This window comes from Mobula hypostoma, chromosome 2 (genome assembly GCF_963921235.1).
Source record: "Mobula hypostoma chromosome 2, sMobHyp1.1, whole genome shotgun sequence".
NCBI lineage: Eukaryota > Metazoa > Chordata > Chondrichthyes > Myliobatiformes > Myliobatidae > Mobula > Mobula hypostoma.
This window is the reverse complement of record NC_086098.1, coordinates 155,448,702-155,471,930: the sequence shown is the minus strand read 5'-3', so window position 1 is coordinate 155,471,930 and position 23,229 is coordinate 155,448,702. Positions and strand designations below refer to the sequence as shown.

The 23,229-nt window shown below is 42.0% G+C and overlaps 1 protein-coding gene across 3 annotated transcripts in view; it reads right to left on the bottom strand.

Annotated features, from left to right (window-relative positions):
* LOC134342587 (protein HIRA) overlaps positions 1-23,229 on the bottom strand; it is a 139,650-nt gene that overhangs the window by 34,850 nt on the left and 81,571 nt on the right. For 2 of the 3 annotated variants that reach the window (XM_063040905.1, XM_063040906.1), the window contains 2 exons: positions 21,604-21,689; positions 9,287-9,478 (listed from right to left, as the gene is read on the bottom strand). In XM_063040905.1, coding sequence (XP_062896975.1) covers positions 9,287-9,478; positions 21,604-21,689 — 278 coding nt within the window. The remainder of the gene's footprint in view (positions 1-9,286; positions 9,479-21,603; positions 21,690-23,229) is intronic. The other variant, XM_063040907.1, reaches the window with a different exon arrangement.

Sequence of the window (23,229 nt, the reverse complement as noted above, 5' to 3'; positions counted from 1 at the left end):
CAAGATATTGGGCACATGTACAGGTAAACACCTATAGTAAAGAAAAGCTGTTAAATTCTCCCTTTTGCCCTCTTGATACCTATCCTTCAATACTTGCTGTGCCATTTGCAAGGTTCAGATTGGTTCCTGCTTTTACTTTCAACCCTGATCACATATCAAGGGTACTTAATCACTAAGTATTCAGGACATTGTTAGCCACAATATAAATGGAACTAATTTACAAATATTTTTAATTCTTGTAAGTCTCAGTCCACTGATGCAAAAACAATTTGGAGCCATGACTTTGGCAATCTATTTGAAACGGACATTACTGCTGAATATGAATTCTCATCATGGATCCTCACTGCAGACTGAGACGGGGAATGGCAGCTGTGGAAGTAAATTATTAGTATGGTATTCCTCACTCCCCTAACCCAGTACTTCAAACACCAGACAGCAGCAAGAACTTAAGTGTTCTGGATCAGTCAACTCCGCTAATACCAAATTGCAGAATTAAGCTTGATTGAAAGATTAAGCAGCTACCATTTATTTGCGTAGCAAAGCAGGAGCCCAATGAAATGTGATTAACAGCATGCAGAGAATGATAAACTCCATGGTCTACACGTGGTTCAAGTTGATTGAGTTAATTAAATGGAAGAATAATTCCACAGAACCTGGGGCCTTCAGAGGCAACTTCTTGTTGATTCCTTTTAATGAAAGCCTCGGACTAATATTCTCAATCATAATTTGTGATTAATATAAGAAAACACGGGAATATAGAAACTGAATATAACTACCTAAAGATGTATTTAGTTAGCCTGCAAAGAAAAAAAAATGCCTATATATGATGGCTGATGAAGAAACGTCATGAGTCTATATTGGCAATACAAACGTGATTAGCAGGATGCACTATTATGAACACATAGAGGAATCTGTTCAGGTGAGGTCACTTGGTTGTGAATATACATTCAGTGGCATATCTATTAGTTACACCTGTACACCTGCCCGTTAATGCAAATATCTAATCAACCAATCATGTGGCAGCAACTCAATGCACAAAAGCATAATAAGTGCAGTTGTTTTTCAAACCAAACATCAGAATAGGGAAGAAATGTGATCCGAGTGATTTTGATCCACAGAATGATTGTTGGTGCCAGACAAGGTGGTTTGAGTATCTCAGGAACTGCTGATCTCCTGGGATTTTCATGAACAACAGTTTACAGAGAATCATGCAAACACAAAAACATCAAATGAATGGCAATTCTGTAGGTGAAAATGCCTTGTTAGCGAGAGAGGTCAGAGAAGAAAGACCAGACTGTCTCAAGCTGACAGGGATGCCACAGTAATTCAAATAACCATGCCTCACAACAGTGGTGTGCAAAGGAGCATCTCAATGCACATCACATCGAACCTTGAAGTGCACAGACTAAAGCAATAGAAGACCACACCAGATTCCACTCCTGTAACTAAAAAAGTGGCCACGGAGAGTTTATCAAATTCGTAGGGATAACAGCAAAGAATTGCAAATGTCACTCCACTCTTTAAGAAGGGAGTAAGGCAAAAGAAAGGAAATTATAAGCCAGCTAGCCTGGCTTCAATGGTTGAAAAGAGGTTGAAATCCATTATTAAGGATGAGGTTTTGCGGTACATGGAGGCACATGATAAAATAGGCCAAAGTCAATGAGGTTTTCTAAAGGGGAAATTTTGTCTGACAAATCTGTTGGAATTCTTTTGAGGAAATAACAGGCAGGATAGACAAAGGAGTCAGGGGATGTTGTTCGTTTAGATTTTCAGAAGGCCTCTGATAAGTGCCGCACGTGAGGCTGCTTAGCAAGATAAGAGCCCATGATTCTACAGGAAATGTGCTAGCATGGATAGATGATTGGCCGACTGGCAGGAGGCAAAGAACAGGAATAAAGGAACCTTTTCTGGTTGGCTGCCAGTGAGCAGTGGTCTGCCTCAGGGGTCGGTATTGGGACCTCTTCTATTCATGTTGTATGACAATGAATTGGACGAAAGAATTAATGTCTTCGTAGCCAAGTTTGTGGACAAATCAAAGATAGGTGGAGGGGCAGGTAGTGTGGAGGAAGCAGGAACTCTGCAGAAAGACAGAGACAGATGAGGACAATGGACAAAGTAGTAGCAGGTGGAACACAGTACAAGGAAATGCACTGTCATGCACTTTGGTTGAAGGAATAAAGGCGTGGACTATTTTCTAATGGGGTGAAAATTCAAAAATCAGAGATGCAGAGAGACTCAGAAGTCCTTGTGCAGTATTTCCTAAAGATCAACTGGCAGGTTGAGTAGGTTGTGAGGAAGGCAAATGCAATGTTTGCACTCATTTCGAGAGGACTAAAATATATAAGCAAGGACGTAAGCTGAGGCTTTATCAGGCAATGGTCAGACACACTTCGGAGTATTGTGAGCAGTTCTGGGCTATCACCTTTGCTGGTATGAGAGAGGATTTCGAGGAGGTTTACGAGAATGATTCCAAAAATGAAAGGGTTAACACATGAGGAGCATTGACAGCTCTGTGCCTGTACTCGAAGGAGCTTAGAACAATGAGGCAGGATGTTAATAAAACCTATCAAATATTGAAAGGCCCATACCAGGGGTCCCCAACCTTTTATATCCAATGGACCAATAGCAATAAGCAAGGATGTCTAGTCGAGACAGAATGGACAGGGAGAGGATGTTTCCCAAAGTGAGGGAGTCTAGGACCAAAGGGCACAGCCTCATAAATGAAGGACATCCATTTAGAACAGAGATACAGGAGCCCCTCAGGGTTGTGTACTGAGTCCCCTCCTTTACTCCCTGTATACCCATGACTGTATCGCCACCCACAGCTCCAATCTGCTGATTAAATTTGCCAGCAACACTATATTGATTGGCCTTATCTCAAACAATAACAAGATGGCCTACAGGGAAGAAGTCATCTCTCTGACACAGTGGCGTCAAGAAAACAACCTCTCCCTCAATGTCGCAAAAACAAAGGAGCTGGTTGTGGATGACAGGTAGAATGGAGACAGACTAACCCCTATTGACGTCAATAGACCTGGGGTTGAGAGGGTAAACAGCTTTAAGTTCCTCAGCATCCATATCACCGAGGACCTTACGTGGTCTGTGCACACCAGCTGTGTGGTGAAAAAGTCACAACAGCGTCTCTTTCACCTTAGACGGTTGAGGAAGTTTGGTATGGGCTCCTAAATTCTAAGAACTTTCAACAGAGGCACAATTGAGAGCATCCTGACTGGCTGCATCACTGCCAGGTATGGAAACTATATCTCCCTTAATCGCAGGACTCTGCAGAGAGTGGTGCGGACAGCCCAGGGCGCATCTGTAGTTGTGAACTTCCCATGATTCAGGACATTTACAAGGACAGGTGTGTAAAAAGGGCCCGTAGGATCACTGGGGACCCAAGTCACCCCCACCACAATCTATTCCAGCTGCTACCATCCAGTAAGTGGTACCGCAGCAGAAAAGCCAAGACCAACAGGCTCCAGGACAGCTTCTTCCACCAAACCATCAGACTGATGTACTCACACTGATTTGAATGTACGCTATATTACATTAACTGTTCCATTTATTATAAATTATAATTACTATGATTACACATTGCATTTAGACGGAGACGTAATGTAAAGATTTTTACTCCACACGTGAAGGAAGTAAGAAATAGCGTCAATTCAATTCAGGAAAAATTTATTTATCCAGAGGGTGGTGAACATGGTATTCATTGCCACAGATGGCTGTGCAGGTCATCCGAGAGTTTGAGAGACTCTTGATTAATCAAGACGTCAAACTTGAAGAATGGGGTTGGGGGAGGAGCGGAGGAATGGGGTTGGGGAGGGTGCGAAGAATGGGGTTGGGGGAGGGTGCGAAGAATGGGGTTGGAGGAGGGTGCGAAGAATGAGGCTGGGAGGGGGGGGAGAATGGGGCCGGGAGGGAGGCAGAACGGGGCCAGGAGGGAGGAAGAATGGAGTTGGGGGGAAGGCAGGAGAATGGGGTGAAGGGAGAAAGCAGAAAAGTAAAGTTGAGAGGAATAAAGCAGCCATGATGGAATGGCAGAGCACACCTCAATGGGCTGAATAGTCTTATTCTGATCCACAGTCTTATGGTCTAAAAATGCCTCCCAGCAAATGCATAAAATTATTTAAATGATAGTATAGCCTATTGACTATTCTCATCAAATATACAGTAATTATATTGAGGTGCGTTTTATATTATTAAAAATGAGAAAACTTTAAATTCGTGCAAAATTAACTAAAACAATGAAATACTTAGAAAAGATATAGTGGGTAATGCTGCCATCTAGTGGAACTCTGAACAATTCTAATAAAAGAATTCAAAACCACATTTGGTTCAATCTTGCAGCTTCCGGGTTCAGTTTGGGTGGTGGAAGACCACAGACGCACAGATACTAACATGTTGCCACTCCCACTGAAAACACTCCACCTGGAAACAAACAGACCGACAACAAGAGTGACCCATAATGAAAATGATCACTTGAAGTTCAAAGTAAATTTTTTTATCAAAGTACAAATATGTCACCATGTACAACCCTGAGATTTGTTTTTTTTTTGCGGGCAGACTCAGTAAATCCAAGGAAGACTGCACCCAACAGGGTGGACAAACCAACATGCAAAAGACAACTAACTATGCAAGTATTAAAGAGTGCAAAAAAAATAACAAATAAATAAGAGATGAGGAATGCTCGGTTGTGGGAGCAATTCAGTGATGGGGGCAAGTGAAGTTGAATGAAGTTATCCCCACTAGTTCAAGAGCTTGATGGTTGAGGGGTAATAACTGCTCTTGTGGGTCTGGAAGCTTCTGTACCTTCTTCCTGATGGCAGCAGCAAGAAGAGAGCATGAGCAGGGTGTGGAAGTCCTTTGTGATAGATGCTGCTCCAACAGTGTTCCATGTAGATGTGTTCAATGGGGTGGGGGGGGGGCTTTACCCATGACAAACTGGGCCATATCTACCACTTTATGGAGGATTTTCCATTCAAGGGCATTGGTGTCAAGCTGTGATGCAACCCGTCAATATACTCTACACCACACAACTATGGAAGTTTGTCAATTTATTAGATTTGGCATGACATCTTCGCAAATGTTTAAGTAGAGGCGTTGCTATGCTTTCTTCAAAATTGCACTTACATGCTGGGCTCAGGACAGGTCCTCTAAAATGATAACACCAAGAAATTTAAAGTTGCTGACCCTCCACACCTTCGATCACCCAATGACATCTGACTCATGGACCTCTGGTTTCCTCCTTTTGAAGTCCATCATCAGCTCCTTGGTCTTGCTGCCATTGAGTGAGAGGTTGCTGTTGTCCATTCAGCCAGATTTTTGATCTCTGTTCTATAAACTGGTTCATCTCCAACTTTGATTCAGCCTGCGACAGTGATGCCATCAGCAAACGTAAACATGGCATCTCACAGTCATAGGTGTAAAGCGAGTTGAGCAGTGGGCTAAGCACACACCCTATGCTGATGGAGATTGTTGCCAATCTGAACTGACTGGTCTGCAAATGAGAAAATCGAGGATCCAATTGCCCAAGGAGGTATTCAGGGCAAAATCTTGAAGCTTACTGGTTAGTTTTGAAATGATGATACTAGTGAATGCCAAGTTGTAGTCAATAAAGAACATCCTGCTGTCTGCACTTTTGCAGTCGATGTGTTCCATGGTTAAATGAAGAGCCAATGCAATGGCATCTACAATGGACCTGTTGTAACGGGAGGCAAATTGGAGCAGATCCAAGTCACTTCTCAGGCTGGAGTTGATATATTTCATCACCAACCTCTCAAAACACTTCATCATAGTGGATGTAAGTGCTACTGGATTATAGTCATTGAAGCAGGATACCACGTTCTTCTTAGTCACCAGTATGCTTGAGGACTTTATGAAGCAGGTGGGTACCTCAAGACTGCCAAAGCAAGAGGTTAAAGGTATCAGTGAACGCTCCAGCTAGTTCATTAGCACAGGTCCAGTATTCAACCAGGTACCCCAACTGGGCCAGATACCATGGGTTCACCCTCAGAAGGATGCTCTCACATCGCCCTTAGAGACCGAAATTACAAGGTCATCAGGGGCTATCAGAGTTCTTTTATGCTTTGACAGTCAAAGTATGCACCAAAGGCATTGAACTCATCTGGAACTGAAGCCTTGGTGTCAACTATATTGCTCGGTTTCACTTAGTAAGAGGTAATAACATTCAAGCCCAGCCACAGCTGTCATGCATCTTTTATTGATTCAAGTTTAGTCTGGAATTGCTGATTTGTCCCTGAGATGGCTTTCAAGAGATCGTACCTGAACCTCGTGTATCTTATTTGGTTGCCAAACCTGAATGTGTCTGATCTTGCTTTCGGCAGATTACAGATCTCTTGGTTCATCTGGGGTTTCTGACTGGGGAAGACTAGGAATGATTTTGTGGGGACACACTTGTCTATGACTCTTTTTTATAAAGTCCATGACAACTGTGGCGTGTTCATTCAGATTCACTGATGAGCCCTTGAACACGGCCTCGTCCACTGACTTGAAGCAATCCTGTTGCCGCTCCTTTGCCTCCTGTGACCTCTTTATTGTCCTCATCTCTGGAGCCTTGCTCTTTAACCTCTGCCTGTATGCAGGTAGGAGAAGGGTGATCAGATTTCCTGAAATGTGATCTGAGCATGGAACAGTAAGCATTCCTTATTGTGGTATCGCAGTACTCTGCTATGTTGGGATCTCTGGATCCCAAAGTGACCACTTCTTCCCCAATCTTCATCTTCAACTTCTGTCCTTCGTCTCTGGTGCTATAGGTTATTTACTGATGTTAATTGGGCAGAGATTTCTTCAAACATGCCCGGTTGAAGTCTCCAACTATGATTTAAAATGCATCAGTGTGGACTGTTCGTTGTTTGGTGATGGCAGCGTACAGAAATGCCTGATTACATTCGGCCAATAGTGGTCTGTAACCTGCAGTCAGGACCACAGAGGAGAACCCACTTGGTAAATAGAAAGGTCGGCACTTGACCATTAGGTGATCCAGGCTGGGGGGTGGGGAGAGCATTATGACAAAACCACCTTATCAGAACACCACAGAGAGTTTATCATGAAACACACCTTTGGCCTTTCCCGAATCAGCAATTCAGTCCATCCTATGTATAGAGATGCCTTGATTGGCAACTCTGCCGTACTGAGAGTAAGCCACAGGACACAACAATTTCTTATTTCTCTTTGATACAGCAAACTTGCCCTCGCATCCTCAGTCTTATTCCCCAGTGACTCCACATTTTCTAACAAGATGCCAAGTAAAGGGGGCCTCATCCCTCTGCTTTTCAGTCTGTTTAGAGTTCCCTGCCTCACTTCCAGCCATGGCAATGAACCTTCATCTGCTTGAAGGTGCCGTACCTACTTGCTTGCGAATTAAGACTGCCGAGCCCTTCAGAAGATCTTGAAATCTATAGTTAATTAAATTGGTTCAAAATTACCTTGCATAAATAGGAATTACAGTACATGCTGAAGACTGTAGTGACAGTAATTCAAGAGAAGTATATTTAGAAGCTTTGTAAGCAGCCCGCAGAACCTTGCTATGGTTCACCAGCGCCACCTTGATCACAGACTTAACAAATGATTGAGAAACCTGGGGTATGTCCTGATTAAAAATTGAGTCAGGTTAATTATCAGCCAGCTTCCTGTTAACTATGGAAAATCATTATGGATGGTAACAGTTCACAGTTTCATTTGTTCATGCAGAACTTGTTTCTGCTCATTGGTCAAAAATATTATAAATAGATTTATGCGTGTATTTATGAATTTGAATCCAGACCCTGAGTAGTTATACAACGCCCCCTTTCCTCGCACTTTTTTATACTGTACCATTCATTCCCTTGCCCTTTATCTCAGCTACATCTCTTTTTATGATTGTACCTTTCACCTCCAACTTCACCTCTCATTCCAGAACAGCCTTACTGAACATCCACAAGAGATGAAAAACCTGTCCTTTTATCTTCTCCTTCCCCTCCCCAGGTCCCAAGGAGAAATAGTGATGCATTTTATTCACTGTATTCATGGCTCATGATGCAATGGGGAGTCTAGAAAGACACTGCTTTGAAGAAAACACCTCGATATACTCTTTTGTTCTCCTGTCAACAACTCTCTTCACTTTACTCTCTGTTCCTCAATTTCCATACATGCTTCAGTAGAAATTAAGTTCCAGAAAGATCACTTAATCTTTTTCCACAATGAATATACAACCTTTAAGACTCCGAATTCAACAAATTTAGATAAAGATGCTGAACTTCCACTTTACACTTACTGAGTCATGTTTTGTTCCTTTCCTTGTCACATAACTACAGTCCTTCTTCTTACACCCTCTTCCTTTTATTCGTAGATTAAAGGAGTCATTCAACATGGAGGCAGGCTCTTCAACTACTTCATGCTGAACAAGATTCTGAGCTAGTACCACTTGCCTACATTTAGTATCTCTCAGAACCCTCTCATCCACGTACCAATGTTAATGTATGTGCCTCAATCACTTCCTCTGGTAGCTCATCCCATATACCCTCCTGGTGAAAAGGTTGCAAATCAGGTTCCTATTAAATCTCTCCCCTCTCAACCTAATCCCATGCCCTCTGGTTCTCAATCCTAGGAAAAAGAATGTGTGCATTTAGTCCTATCTATGCCCCTCACAATTTTACACAACTCTATAAGGTCACCCCTCATTCTCCAGCACTCCAATGAATGAAGCCTCTCTCCATAACTCAGTCATTCAGTTTCTCCTGCTTGTCACCTTTACCTTTTTGTCCTCTCACCCCACTGTTGAAACCTTAACGGCTTCCTTCTTCCCACAGATGTTGCCTAACTTGTTATTTTATTACTTTCTATTTCAGTTCTGCAGTATAGTTGTTGTTTTGCTGTTGAAGTAATGAAGGCTTTCTTCAGTTCCCTTTTATTGCTTTAGTACTGACTCTCTGTCAATAGATGGCACTGTTGCTCCACTAAAACCACACGAGTTCACTGCACCTGCTTTACTCCTTCCTCCAAGTGGGGGAAGGGAAGAATCTTTTGTTCTTCTGTACTTTTTGCAGAAAACTACGCCTTTAAACTCAAATCAAACAAATCTGTTTTGATTTTGCTCAGCACCAATCAAATATCCAATAAGGAATTAAATAAATGTTCTCACGCTTGAATTTGCATTGCATCTGAACAAACTGGGTTATAAAAGACAGCATTATGCCCAGTGGCAGATGAGAAGTGGGTTTAATGTCAATGTATGTTTGCACCAATATTCAAATCAAGTTGCACTTAGCACTGTGCACCTTACCCGTCTTTGCTAGGGATGTCTTCCGGTGGCTTTGCAGTGGCTGGTGCGGGGTCCTGAGATAGTTTAGCAGAGACAGATTTGGCAGCATTAGAGTCAGAGGAAGGCTGTGGCTGGCTGATCTGTGAAGGCAGCACTGACCCTGGAAGTGCCCCAGTGATGGGGACACTATTAAAAAAAGCAGTTGAAAAATCCCTAATAATAAAAAGAAAAATAAGTAAGTTGTAAAAGAAGCCATTTCATGGTATTACTAGTTTCTTACACCATTGCTCTTAAACCACAAGATATAGGAGCAGAATTATGTCATTCGGGCTATTGAGTCTGCTCTGCCATTCAATTGTGGCTGGTTTTTTTTGCCATTCAATCATGGCCCTTTTTTCTCCCCCCAATATCATTCTCCTGTCTTCTGCAGCAAAGAATTCCAAAGTTTCACCAGCCTATGGCTGAAAAAAAAACACCTCCTCATCTCATTTCTAAAGGAACTGCCCCATTATTCTGTGCTCTCAGATCCCAGACTTTCCAACTAAGGGCAAAGCCTCTCCACATCCACTCCATCCAGCCTTTTTAATATTTAGTAGCTTTCAATGCGATCACCTCATCCTTCCAAATTCCCTTGAGTGCAAGCCTAGTAACATCAAACGTCTCATGTAACAGTACAGCACATGACAGGCCCTTCGGCCCACAATGTTATACCAACCTTTTAACACACTCCAGGAACAACCTAACCCTTCTGTCCCACAGATCTCCCTGGTTTTCTTTCATCCATGTGCCTATCTAAAGAGTTTCTTAAAAGTCCCTAATGCCTCAGCCTCTAACACCACACCCAGCAATATGTTTCATGTGCTTACCACAACCTATGTAAAATACCTACCTCTGACATTCCCCTATACCTTCCTCCAATTACTATCAAAGTATGTCCTATTGTATTAGCCATTGCCACCCTGGGAAAAAAAGTTCACCCCATCTATGCTTCCTATCATCTTACACACCTCGGTCAAGTCACCTCTGATCCTTTTTTGTTCCAAAGAGAAAAGCTCAAACTTGCTCACCCTTTCCTCATAAGACATGCTCTCTAATCCAGGCAGTATCATGGTAAATCTCCTCTGCATCCTCTTTAAAGATTCCACATCCTTCCTACAATGAGGTGACCAAAACGAAGCACAATACTCCAAGTGTGGTTCAGTTTTATAGAGCTGCGACATTACCTCACGGCCCTTGAACTAGTTCAATTCCCTGATGAATGAAGGCCAACATACTATATGCCTTCTTAACCACCCTGTCAATTTGCAGGCATCTTTGAGGGAACTACGGTATGGAATACATGCTCTCCTTGAGAATTAACCATTGCATTAATGTCACTCAAGTGAAAACAATTTTGTGGAATTCATTAATTCAAAGCATCAATTGTCATTGATTTCATCCCCACACTATAACCAATCTCTATGAAGCTGGGCAACAGCGCACAATTGCAAGGCTACAAACACACTGAGTCACACGAAACAAGCCCAACAAGGAGGGGTGTGCAGACAAGTTCTGGCTGGGACAGTTCATAAAATCTCACATCACTTAGGACATAAAGTCAAGAGTCTACAATGAAAAAGCCTACTGGAGTATGTAGAGTGACAAGGATAGAACACTTCATGATATGTATTAATTTGTTACTGCTACACATATTGTACTTCATCGTGAGTTGGGAGCGTTGAACAAATTACTGCTCCTGTTTGGTTCTCTGCTAATCTAAAAGTTCCTCAACACTAGCAGCTATTATCAAGTTAAACCATTATCTGGAATCTGGATGGTTCAACACTGAGACCACCCCAATTTCTCAAAACTCTACATTCACAAGGAATAGAACTTTACAAACATCTCATAATATTCAGAAATGGGATTAGTGACATACAAGTGGGAGACTACGATTGGCACCCACATCAAAGTGTTTTTAAATCACATTCTGTTCGCTAATACCTCTACTAATCCTTTAACCACATCCTCAGACAGGAGGTCACCAGTGATAGAAACCTTAACAAGTTAGGTACATAAATATGTCTACCCTTTGGCAAGAGATTCACCTCCTTTCTTCTTACTGTCCACCATCTGCAAAGAACATGTCAGATGTGTAAACTGCCCAGAATAATGCAGCTGCTGGGCAAAGCAGCTCACTTGATTTAGACCCACCCACCTAAAACTCTGCTCCCTCCACCACTGGCATATCACAGCTGCACTGAGCATAGCGTTCACAATGCACGGCAGCATATGATCAGGGCTTCTTCAATTTCGCCAACCCAAGCCTTCTATTCCTGGATGCCCAATGGATCACCAATTCTTCACCATTGCTGGTCTAACTACTATGATTTCCAGTTGAAAAGCACTGTCCAAATCACTAAACTTAGATGACAGGAAGTGACCACCCACTCAATGATGTGATGACATGGGCAATTACTGTAGGCCTCGCCAATGGATTCCACACCTTAACTATCAGACCATATCTCTGAGTAAGGAAAGATCAGCAGCAATTTACATCACAGTGCAAATTTCTTCAGAAAACCACCAGCTACCTATCAGTATTATATGCCTATTATTTCTCCTGTAGCAGATTCCTTCTCTGCATATTCATCTCAAACATCTCTGTGAAAATAAACTTTGGCATGTTTGTTTCAACAAATATAAAAGGTTCAAACTGCACTGCCACACACGGCTGTGGAGGTCACGTAATTGGGTATATTGAAAGCTAAGGTTGATGGGTCCCTGTTTAAGGCTGTCAAAGGGTATGGGGAAAAGGCAGGAGAATGGGGCTGAGAGGGACAATAACTCAGCCATGATGGAATAGCGGAGCACATTGATGGGCAATATGGCCTAATACTCTTCCTATGTCTTATGGTTTTATTATTTGGATTAATTGCAAGTAGTAAAAAGAATGAGAATTGCATATAAAGAAAGGAAAATATCTGTGAGTAAATGGAACAGCTTAATATCTGGTAATTAATGCTTGATACATAAATAGTTGTAATACACAATCTAGTTCTTAGAAGCCCAAATTCACGTGCATCTGAGTATACTGATGATAACAGCACCATGTCCAATGCACTGAGCTCAATGACGAGGAGCTTTTTGAAGACTTGCAGGATACAAGGGGGCATGGATCGAATCAAAACGCTATTACGATAATCAGCCCCTGGGAAATTCTACATTATTGCATATTACACAAATAAATCATAAATCACATAGCAACTGGGAGTCTGCATACAGCTTAGCACTGAAATAATCTTAAAACACAAGAAATTTTGCCTCTTCAACAGTGGCACATCCAGCAACTGAGTTAGGCCAAGGATCTGTGAACCTGATAATTTATTGACAAGCACCACAAAACTATACACACTGAATTGCAGAAAAGCTTGGAAGTTTTAGTCTATAAGCTAGGAAGAAAAAGAATCCAATCAAGTTTCTGAAAAGTTTTCAATATCTGCACAGAGGTCTGTTAATTAGAAACAGTCAAGTTCTAATTTCCACCAAAGCAAAATGTAATTTGGAAGACGACTTAAAAATCTATTTCTAGACTCAAAAACTACGAGGGGTGATTGATAAGTTCGTGGCCTAAGGTAGAAGCAGTCAATTTTAGAAAACCTAGCGCATTTGTTTTTCAACGTAGTCCCCTCCTTCATGTACACACTTAGTCCAGTGGTCATGGAGCATACAGATCTCTTCTTTGTAGAAGTGGTCCACAGCAGGGGTAATTGATAAGTCTGTGGCCTAAGGTAGAAGGAGATGAGTTATACAGTTCTCGTTACATGCACGTACAGTTCAACTCTTTGAGTGAAAATGCAGAAAGTTTGAAGTTAATAACTCATCTCCTTCTACCTTAGGCCACAAACTTATCAATCACCGCTGCTGAGGACCACTTCTGGAGGTCCAAGATACCAACTTCTACAAAGAAGGGATCCATATGCTCCACGACCACTGGACTAAGTGTGTAAATGTACAAACCTATCAATCACCCCTCGTATAATCCACATTACACCCAGCAGTGCAGAAAATTTCTGGCCCACGTAGGTACATTCAAAAGTGTTCAGAAACTAACTAAATGAACAAAACTTCTGTTTTTCTATAGAAGTCCTCATCTTACAACATCCAGTATATACAATAAAGCTAAACGTGTAATTGTTGTGCTGCGGCTAATTTCCACTGGTGGCATAATTTTCAAGTAAGAATTTGTTTATAATTAGTCAATGAGGTTTTGTATTATTTCCATCTGAAATTGTAGCCACTTTCCAATAGACCCTCAGCAAATTCTCCATCAAAATATTGAATTCAAGAACCAAAATGTTGCAGCTCTATAACACCCTGGTTAGACCACACTTTATTGCATTCAGTTCTGGTTGACTCATTACAAGAAGGATGTGGAAGCTATAGAGAGGATGCAGAGGAGATTTATCAAGATTCTGCCTGGATCGGGGAGCATGATAGGTTGAACAAGCTAGGGCTTTTCTCTTTGGAGCAAAGGGAGCTGAGAGGTGACATGATAGAGGAGTACAACATGGTAAGAGGCATACATCATGCGGATAACCAGAGACTTTTTCCCAGGATGGAAATAGCTAACATGAGGGGGAATAGTTTTATGGTGATTGAAAAAAAGTATGGGGGATGTCAAAAGTGATTTTTTTTGAAACATAGAAAATGATGGGTATGGATAGGACTGCCAGGGGCGGTGGTAGAGGCAGATACATTCGGGACTTTTAGGTAGGCACATGAATGATAGATGAATGAAAAATGGAAGGATCTGTAGAAAGGAAGAGCTAGATTGATCTTAGAATATGTTAAAAGTTCAGCACAACGTCATGTGCTAAACAGCCTACACTCTGCTGTAATGTTCTATGTTCTCAATAGAACCATTTAATGCAAGTAATATTCCATGAGATTACAGAACTATCTCTGGTGCTCTCTCAGCTTCCTTACAGAGCAGAGGAAATACAGTAAACTGCTGAAAGATGATCTTCGTATGGTTGCCTTATTCTGGTCCGAACAGTTCCTTTCATGGTGATATCTGAAGTTTCTCATTAAGTAGTGAATAAACATAAGGCCATAAAATACTGAAGCAGAATTAGGCCATTTAGCCCATCAAGTCTGCTCCGCCATTTCATCACGGCTGATCCAATTTTCCTTTCAAACCTGGTCTCCTGGCTTCTCTCATATCCCTTGATGCCCTGACCAATCAACAATCTATCAAACTCTGCTTTAAATATACACAAAGACTTGGCCTCTACAGCTGCCCATGGCAAAGAATTCCACAGATTCACCACTCTCTGACTAAAGAATTTCCTCCTCATCTCCATTCTAAAAGTACGTCCATCTATTCTGAGGCTGTACCCTCTGGTCTTACACTTTCTCACCTTGAGGAACATCCTCTCCACGTCCATTCTATCAAGGCAGACATCCCACCTCTTCCGGAAGTTCCGGGAGTCTCCCGCATATCGATAGTGGCTCCCTGACGCCCGGAAATTATATATAATATTCCAGAAATAGATTTTTTTGAGAGGGTGAGGGAGAGCGCGCATCCTGATTGGTCTCTCTTCATGCTAAGAGTGGTCCCCAACCACCGGGCCGCTAGGAAACAATATGATTTGGCGATATGAAACGATGAGTCAGCTGCACCTTTCCTCATTCCCTGTCATGCACTGTTGAACTTTAACGCACACGAGATCATCAGTGACCCAAGACGTGCAAAGGAATGGGTCCGTGACCCATTTGTGAATGTCCCCGGTGAATCACCCATGTCAGCGCGGGAAAAAGATCAACTCCCCGAGCTTGCAAATGACGGTAGGCTGAAAAGTATGTTTGACATAACATATCTGCCAGCATTCTGGATCAAAGTCCAGACTGAATATCCTGAGTTAGCCACGAAAGCACTGAAAACGTTGCTTCTATTTCCAACATCATATCGCTGCGAAGCGGGGTTTTCTGCGATGAATGCAACGAAAACTAAATTGCAGAATAAGACTGGAACCCCCTTCGAGTATCACTGTCTCCCATCACCCCTCGATGGCACCGCCTTGTTGCAGGAAAACAAGCCCAGGGCTCCCACTGATTCAGCGATACTGGTGTGTTGCAATGATTTTATACGTTCATACGAGGAAAAGATGCGCTGTGTTTAATATCCAAACGTTACCTAAAATGTTATGATGCTATTGCCTTAGAGGTGACTTATAATTCAGTGGTCCCCACCCTCTGAGCCACAAAGAATAAAGCGGTACAGTAGTGGCCAGAACGCACCCAGCACATCTTTAAGAAAAAAGCCGAAATAAACAAGCTAATTAATTAGGTGCTGCCCGGCACGTAAATGTCAGCCCAGATCAGCGGTGATTGCTGATTGCGTTGCCTCTGATCTGGGCTGACATTTACGTGCCGGACGGCACCTAATCAATTCGTTTGTTTATTTTGGCTTTCTTCTTAAAGATGTGCTGGGTGTGTTCTGGCTACTGCTGCATTCTTCGCGGCCCGGAGGTTTGGGACCACTATATTCATGTGAGGAAAATATGCAGTGTGTGTTTAATATTAAATTCGTTAGATAAACCCTTTTAGAAATAAAATTGAGTGTATTAGCCACTTACAAGTGACTTATAGTTGACGTATCACCTATATTCCGGTCGCGTTTAACACTCCCCCCCCACCCCACCCCCCGGGGTCGGCCGGTCCGCAAGAATATTGTCAATATTAAACCGGTCTGCAGTGCAAAACAGGTTGAGAACCCCTGATTTAAACTAGCTGGCTGGCTGCCAAGGAGCTACGCTATTGATGTCCTACGTGATGAGGCCAAACTCCCTGTAGACTTGCTTAAAGTTGTAATAGAATAAACATGATAATATAATATAAGTACATATTTTAATGTCACATTTGCTGCATATATCCAAGTTGGTTTACAGATTAGACAAAATCACTAAACAAAGTATTACATACACCCTTGGAGGTCAAGGGTGGGGGGGATATGGGGTTGTGGGGAGGCGGGGGTGCTACCTCCCTGAAATGGTGGTGCTACCTCCCTGAAATGAGTTTTTGCAGGGTGGAATGTCTGTCAAGGCCTTTCACTGTTCGATAGGGTTCACCTCATTCTTCTGAATTTCAGTGATTACAGCCCCACAGCCATCAAATGCTCTACATATGACAAACTACTCAATCCTAGAATTATTTCTGTGAACCTCCTTTGAATCCTCTCCAGTTTCAGCACATCCTTTCTAAGATAAGTGGCCCAAAACTGCTCACAATACTCCAATTGAGGCCTCACCAGGTGTTTTTTTAATATATAAAGTCTCAATATTACATTCTTGCTTTTATATTCTAGTCCTTTTGAAATGAATGCCAAAATCACATTTGCCTTCCTCACCACAGACTCAACTCGCAAATTAACCTTCAGGGTATCCTGCACAGGACTCACAAGTCCCTTTGCACCTCAACTTTTTGTATTTTCTGTCCATTTAGAAAATAGATAACCCTTTCATTTCTCCTACCAAAGTGCATGACCATACACTTCCCAACACTATTCCATCTGCTACTTCTTTGCCCATTCACCTAATCAGTCTGTCCTTTTGTAGCTTCTCTCAATAATACCTGGCCCTTCCTCCTACCTTTGTATCGTCTGCAAACTTTGCAACAAAGCCATTAATTCCATCATCCAAATCATTGAAATGTAATGTAAAAAGAATTGGTCCCAACACAGACCCCTGACGAACACCACTAGTCACCAGCAGCCAACCAGAAAAGGCTCCCTTTATTCCTACTCTTTGCCTCCTGCCATCAGCCACTGCTTTATCCATGCTAGAATCTTCCCTGTAGTACCATGGGCTCGTAGCTTGCAGAGCAGCCTCATGTGGCAGCTTGTCAAAGGCCTTCTGAAAATCCAAGTACACAACATTAACTGATTCTCCTTTGTCTATCCTGCTTGTTATTTCTTCAAAGAATTTTAACAGATTTATCAGGCAAGATTTTCCCTTGAGGAAACCATGCTGACTATGACCTATTTTATCAGGTGCTTCCAAGTACCCTGAGAACTCATTCTTAATAATCAACTCCAATATCTTCCCAAACATTGAGGTCAGACTAACTGGCCTATAGTCTCCTTTCTTTAGCCTCTCTCCCTTCTTGAAGAGTAGAGTGACATTTGCAATTTTCCAGTCTTCCAGAATCTAGTGATTCTTGAAAGATCATTACTAATGCCTCCATAATCTATTCAGCCACTTCTTTCAGAACCCTGGGGTGTACACCATCTAATCCAGGTGACTTGGCTACCTTCAGACCTTTCAGTTTCCCGTAGCACCATCTCTCTAGTTAACACACACCTCATGACCCAACACCTGGAACTTCTACCAAACAGCTAGTGTCCTCCACAATGAAGAATGATACAAAATACTTAATCAGTTCACCTGCCACTTCCTTGTTCCCCATTACTGCCTCTCAGCATCGTTTTCCAGTGGTCCAATATCCACTCTCGTGACTCTTTTACATTCCATATATCTCAAGAAACTTTTGGTATCCTCTAATATTATTCGATAGCTTACTTTCGCACTCCATCTTTACCTTCTTAATGATTTTTTAAGTTGCCTTTGGTGATTTTTAAAAGCTTCCTACTCCTCTAACTTCCCACTAATTTTTGCTCTATAATATGCCCTCTCTTTGGAGATCATTTGCAGATGGGACACACAGATTTGCTATTTTAACAGTGAAAGCAAAACCCTCTTTCTGTTCCAACTTAAACTAAGTTCTTCTAACTTTTTTTGATGAATTTTTTGATAAACAATTTGATGAAGTCACTATCATTCACAAAGTTAGTGGAGGCCTGTTAACTTGAATGAATAGCAAAAACAGAATGTAATACACAGGCCCCAAATTCAGCAGGAACATCCTCTCAGGAGACAGCAACCACAACACGTGTATACACCATTAAGGCTGACTACAGCCATCAGTCCCATAACAATCCAAATACAGCCTGTTTCATGGCCTACTGCAAAGGTTAAAGTTCACTGTTCACCATAAATCATATTCCCCCTCAAATATGAACCTGAAGTTATAAAAGAGAATGTTTGTCTTGAATATCAGAGCAACACCTGAATTATAATGGAGCCACATGCAGTTCACAAGTTGCAGCTTGGACAACCATACACAATGCATGTTATGTTCAGGATTGCTAACTTTGACAGATGGTCGGCGCATAAATGGTACAAGTTCAGAGACGTTTACCAATGATCAAAGAAAGCATCAGAAAGTGATTTCAGAATTATGTAGTTCATCTGTCAATTATGGACCGAACTACTGGAACACTATCCAAGTACGGTTTAAAATAAAGTTGTATTTACATCACACCAGCCATGCCCAGTCCAGAATGTACAAAAAAGTTGGGAAATACCAGCAGTCATGAAATGGATGGATAAACTACCCAATTCATCCGAGCCCCTCTGCATGCCATAAAGGATCCAAAGTTCAGCCTGAAACCACTACAAACATTTTACTACAATTTCTTTCCCAGTGTAGCCACAGGTGGCTTATTTTGCACCAGAGCTACTTCCTTTGAAAGCTTCTGACTGAAGCTAGATGTCTCTCCCATCATTTGTTACCAATTTTGTTAATTTATTAATTTTGTTAATTCCCTATTCTCCATTTCCTTCTGTTTTCTGAAGCATTTTCCACATCCTGTCCCTGTTGGTACAGTTGGGCATGGAACAATGATACTGTGGGGCAGAGACATGATCTAATTGAAGAGCTGGTCAGGCTTGAGGGGCTAAAGGAGGGAGCTGAGTTCTGACACTGTGCCAATAGAAGAAAACTAATTCCAACAAAGAGTGCTATCTTATAATCCAAAACAGCTGCCGATTTCCTATCTGATGTGCTGCAGAAAAGGCGCAGCTAGCCAAGGCACTAGACTTGGTGACCTTAAAAATTGTTCCATAAAGATTACACGTGCTACATTTCTTCTGTAATTATTCCATTTTCTTCTATACATTTCTATATATTCGTCCCTATATATTTCTTCTATCTTCCATAAAGATCGAAAGGCAGAGCTGCTCATTACAAGTCCAAGAGTAGCAATGTACAGTATTTCTGACCAACCCTATGGTCCCATTTACTCACATTTTCATTTCCTGTAGCATTCTTGAGGCTGCTCCATCAACCACAGTGAATCAATTTTTTATTATTTTTATTTATTTGCAAATACATTATGGTTACAGGCTCTTCAAGCCCAACGAGCCCACCCAATTACACCAATGTAAACAATTAACCGACCAACTAGTATGTCTTTGGAATGTGGGAGGAAAGTGGATTACCTGGAGGAAACCCGCGCGGTTACAGGGGGAATGTAGAAACTCGTTACAGACAGCAGTAGGAATTGATCACAGGTTGCTGGTGCTGCAGTAATGTTGTACTAACCACAGAACCACCGTACTGCCCCCAGATAATATCATGGTAGAAATTAAATTATCCTGAATTTTCTCCAGCTTCACATGCACAAGACAAAGCCTCAATTCTAACTCCATAATTTCAGCCTCACCAATAACCAAGGCACATGTTTCTTCTGCAGCCTCACTTTTCTCACCCGCCTTGCCCAGACACCATACTATCAGGTACTTGAGCAACAATTCTTTCATGGGATGTGTGTTGAGATAAATATATCTCACTGATATCTACCATAAAATATAAGGACCAGATACGCGTCTAGGAAGGCAACATAACCTCAAGAAAATAAACCTGCAGCACAGTAAAGGGAGAAGCACTGTACATCAGACAACTCTTCGCAAATCGCTGATTCTGGAGTTCGAGCCTATTGTTTGGGGTCTCGTCATTGGCGAGTCTGGAGTTTGAGGCCTGGTATTCAGTGGGTTGTGGGTTTGATGCTGAGGATTGAGGCCAGAGGGTTGAACTGGAAGTTGGGGTAGTCAAAAGCTGAACGTCAGCATGTCAAGAGTCCAAAGACCAAAGCTTGAGCCTTGGGGTTAGAGGACTGTGTGTGTGTGCGTGGCTGGGAGGGAGGAACAGGGCTTACTTTGCTTTGTTGCTTTGTTGCTTGTTTTGTTCTGCTTTGTTGTGTTCTGTGTTGTTTTGCCAAGTATTGTGGGCATGTTTTATCGGCACTGAAACATGTGGTGAGTGACACTTACAGGCTGCCCCCAACACACCCTGGTTGTTAATGCAAATGATGTTTTTCATTATGTTTCAAAGCACGTGTGATAAATAAACTTAAATCTTGAAGCAGTCAATGAAAGAGAACATTTCTTGGCAAGAAAGGCCCTTACTGGAGAACGGTATTCAATTTAATTCTTCATTAGACTGCAGATAAATTAACAATTTCATCCTGAAGAGATGCTGAAGATCTTTCAAACTGTACAGTGCCCAAAGATGAGTCATGCAAATGTATGCCAGTCATTGAAACAATACCTCTTCAACAGACATTCTGATAGACAGTTAATTTTAAGAATACTCAAAAATAAATTTCCAACAAGAAGTTCAGAGTATTGCAGCCTCTAAGGTCCCTGCGAGCAGCAGGCATATTATGACCTCCCTTCTGTCTAACCAAAATGAGCTTTACCAGTGATCATACAAATCTACTCAGCCATGACAAGCCTCTCAATGTGGCCTGACAACCTCCAGTGGCCATAATCACAGCACAGCTGCCTCCTTACACTCCCTGGAGTTCTGAAATTTCTGGAAAATCAATCACTTCAGAGTCTGTGCTGAACACTTCCTGCCTGCGGTGCTTGCTGATACCACAGCACAGCCCAAACATTCAGATACGGCGACAAATTCTCTGACCACATCCTCTTCACCTTCATCTAAGATATCAGTATCCCAAGACCAATGGAACAAAACTTTTGTTCCTCTGTACTGCGGCAATCTCAGGACAACTGCTGAGCAAACAATCTGCTGTGTTCAGGCCTGCCTGCTACACGTGAGATTTATAAAGTACCCTGATGATCCGTCCATAATGCACAATGAAGCAGAGCAGTGTGAGCAGTTAGCTGGAGAGTTGCAAATCTGTAAATCAATGACTGATGATAAAATGACATCAAGCCCTCGGCATTTGATAACCATCTAAACAAAACAGATTAAACTAACTGCCCCCTCAGCTTTATATTAAAGATTAAATGCACATGGGTCTGAGAACAAGTTCTTCTTGAAACTGTCAGTGATTATACACCAAACCAGCATCTTAGAAGCCTAACGTAGTGCAGTGCTGCTCTGAGGGCAACAATGGGATCTCAAACGTACGTTTGTTTCTTCGCGGGTTCCTTACTGTGTAACACACATTGCAAAACTTTTCAAAGGGTACAGAAATGACCTCTTACCCAGTGTCTAACTGAGCAATACAAAAAGGAGTGATTCTTCTCCGTCCGTCAGCTGTCCTGGTTTCAATCTGCTTCTTTAATAAATTCTGAAAAGGAGAACAAGAGAGAAAGAAAATTCACATGTTATTATCCAGCACACTATTTGCTTCCCATTGAAGCTCTCCGTAATGTGGCCAAGGCTTTTAATTGTTTTTTAAGGCTCACAGTTATTCAGACTGCTCTTTTAATCTCACAGACCACAGAAAGCAGCGCACTTCAGAGGAGCTTTCATTCAGAAGATGAATCCTCTGAAACAAAGACCAAATGTGATGGGAGTAAAATACCTACACAAAACACAACAGGCTCTGCTACAACTGCCATGCAGACGATTCTTGTGAATCGCGCTCTTGCCATCTTTCAGGGGATGTTTGAAACCCAACACCTCTTGGAAACAAGCTGCATTGTATTACACTAGACCAGCATAAAAGCTTTGGAGCAATCAAGACCATGTCTCAGCACAGGATGGCAATTAAGTTATTTATTAAAAAGTGACAATTCTTCATTACAAAAATTCCGATTTGAGTACAGCTCATTAACACTTGTACTCTGGAATATTTTAGTCCATGCTCTGTACAAATGTACCAGGTAGTCTCCTCACATGCACCAGAGTTTAAAACAAAACAAAGGATCATGTTCTGCCTAAGTTTTATCAGTAATAGGAGCGGTTATAGCCCTGACTGCGGGCAATGACATTAAAAGAAAAGCAGATTTTTGGACAGATAGAACGTGATCACATAAATTCAAGCTACATAAATTCACCAAATAAAGTGCCCAACCTGTTTTATTTGATTTTTGCATGGAATTGATCAAAGGGCTAACTGTCTGATAGGCTATGGCATCAGCCAAACACCTTATAAGGACAGTTAAGACCATGGATAAGGGTTTCTTTAAGTTTCCACATCAACAAATGCAAGGATCCTACCTAAAGTTAAATCCGTATGACTGCCATCAGGCACCGTGGTAGCGAAGCAGTTAGCACGATGCTATAATAGCTCGAGGCATTCCAGAGTTCAGAGTTCAATTCCCGCGCTGTAATGGAAGGAATCTCTGTGTGTCCTCCTCACGGAATGCGTGGGTTTCTTCCGGGTCCTCCGGTTTCCTCCCGCAGTCCAAAGACATACCGAGTCAGTTGCCCCACAATTAGGTTAGGGTTAATCAGTATTGTGAGGTTGCTGGGGCAGAGGGGCCTACTCTGCGCTGTATTGCTAAATAAATTAATTAAGAGATTTTGAAAATCCTTTTCAGATCTGCAACTGTCTTCACCAAGGAATCACACCATCTGTAGATTCCCCTACAAATCAAACACCTGACTTGTAAATGTATCACTCTCCTTTTATCATCACCAGGTTGATACCCTTCTACAGTCTCTCTTTAACTATAAGTACTGAAGTGTTTCATGAAGGATCTCAGCTCAAAACGTTGACTGCTTATTCCCTCTATGGATGCTGCCAAACTTGCCCAGTTCCTCCAGCACTCTATGTACATAAGGTGCACTTGTCAAGTTGAATAAATTGGGAAGGACGACTCTAGAAGTCTAGAATAAGGGCTCCCAACCTTTTTCATGCCATGGACCCCTACCATTAACTG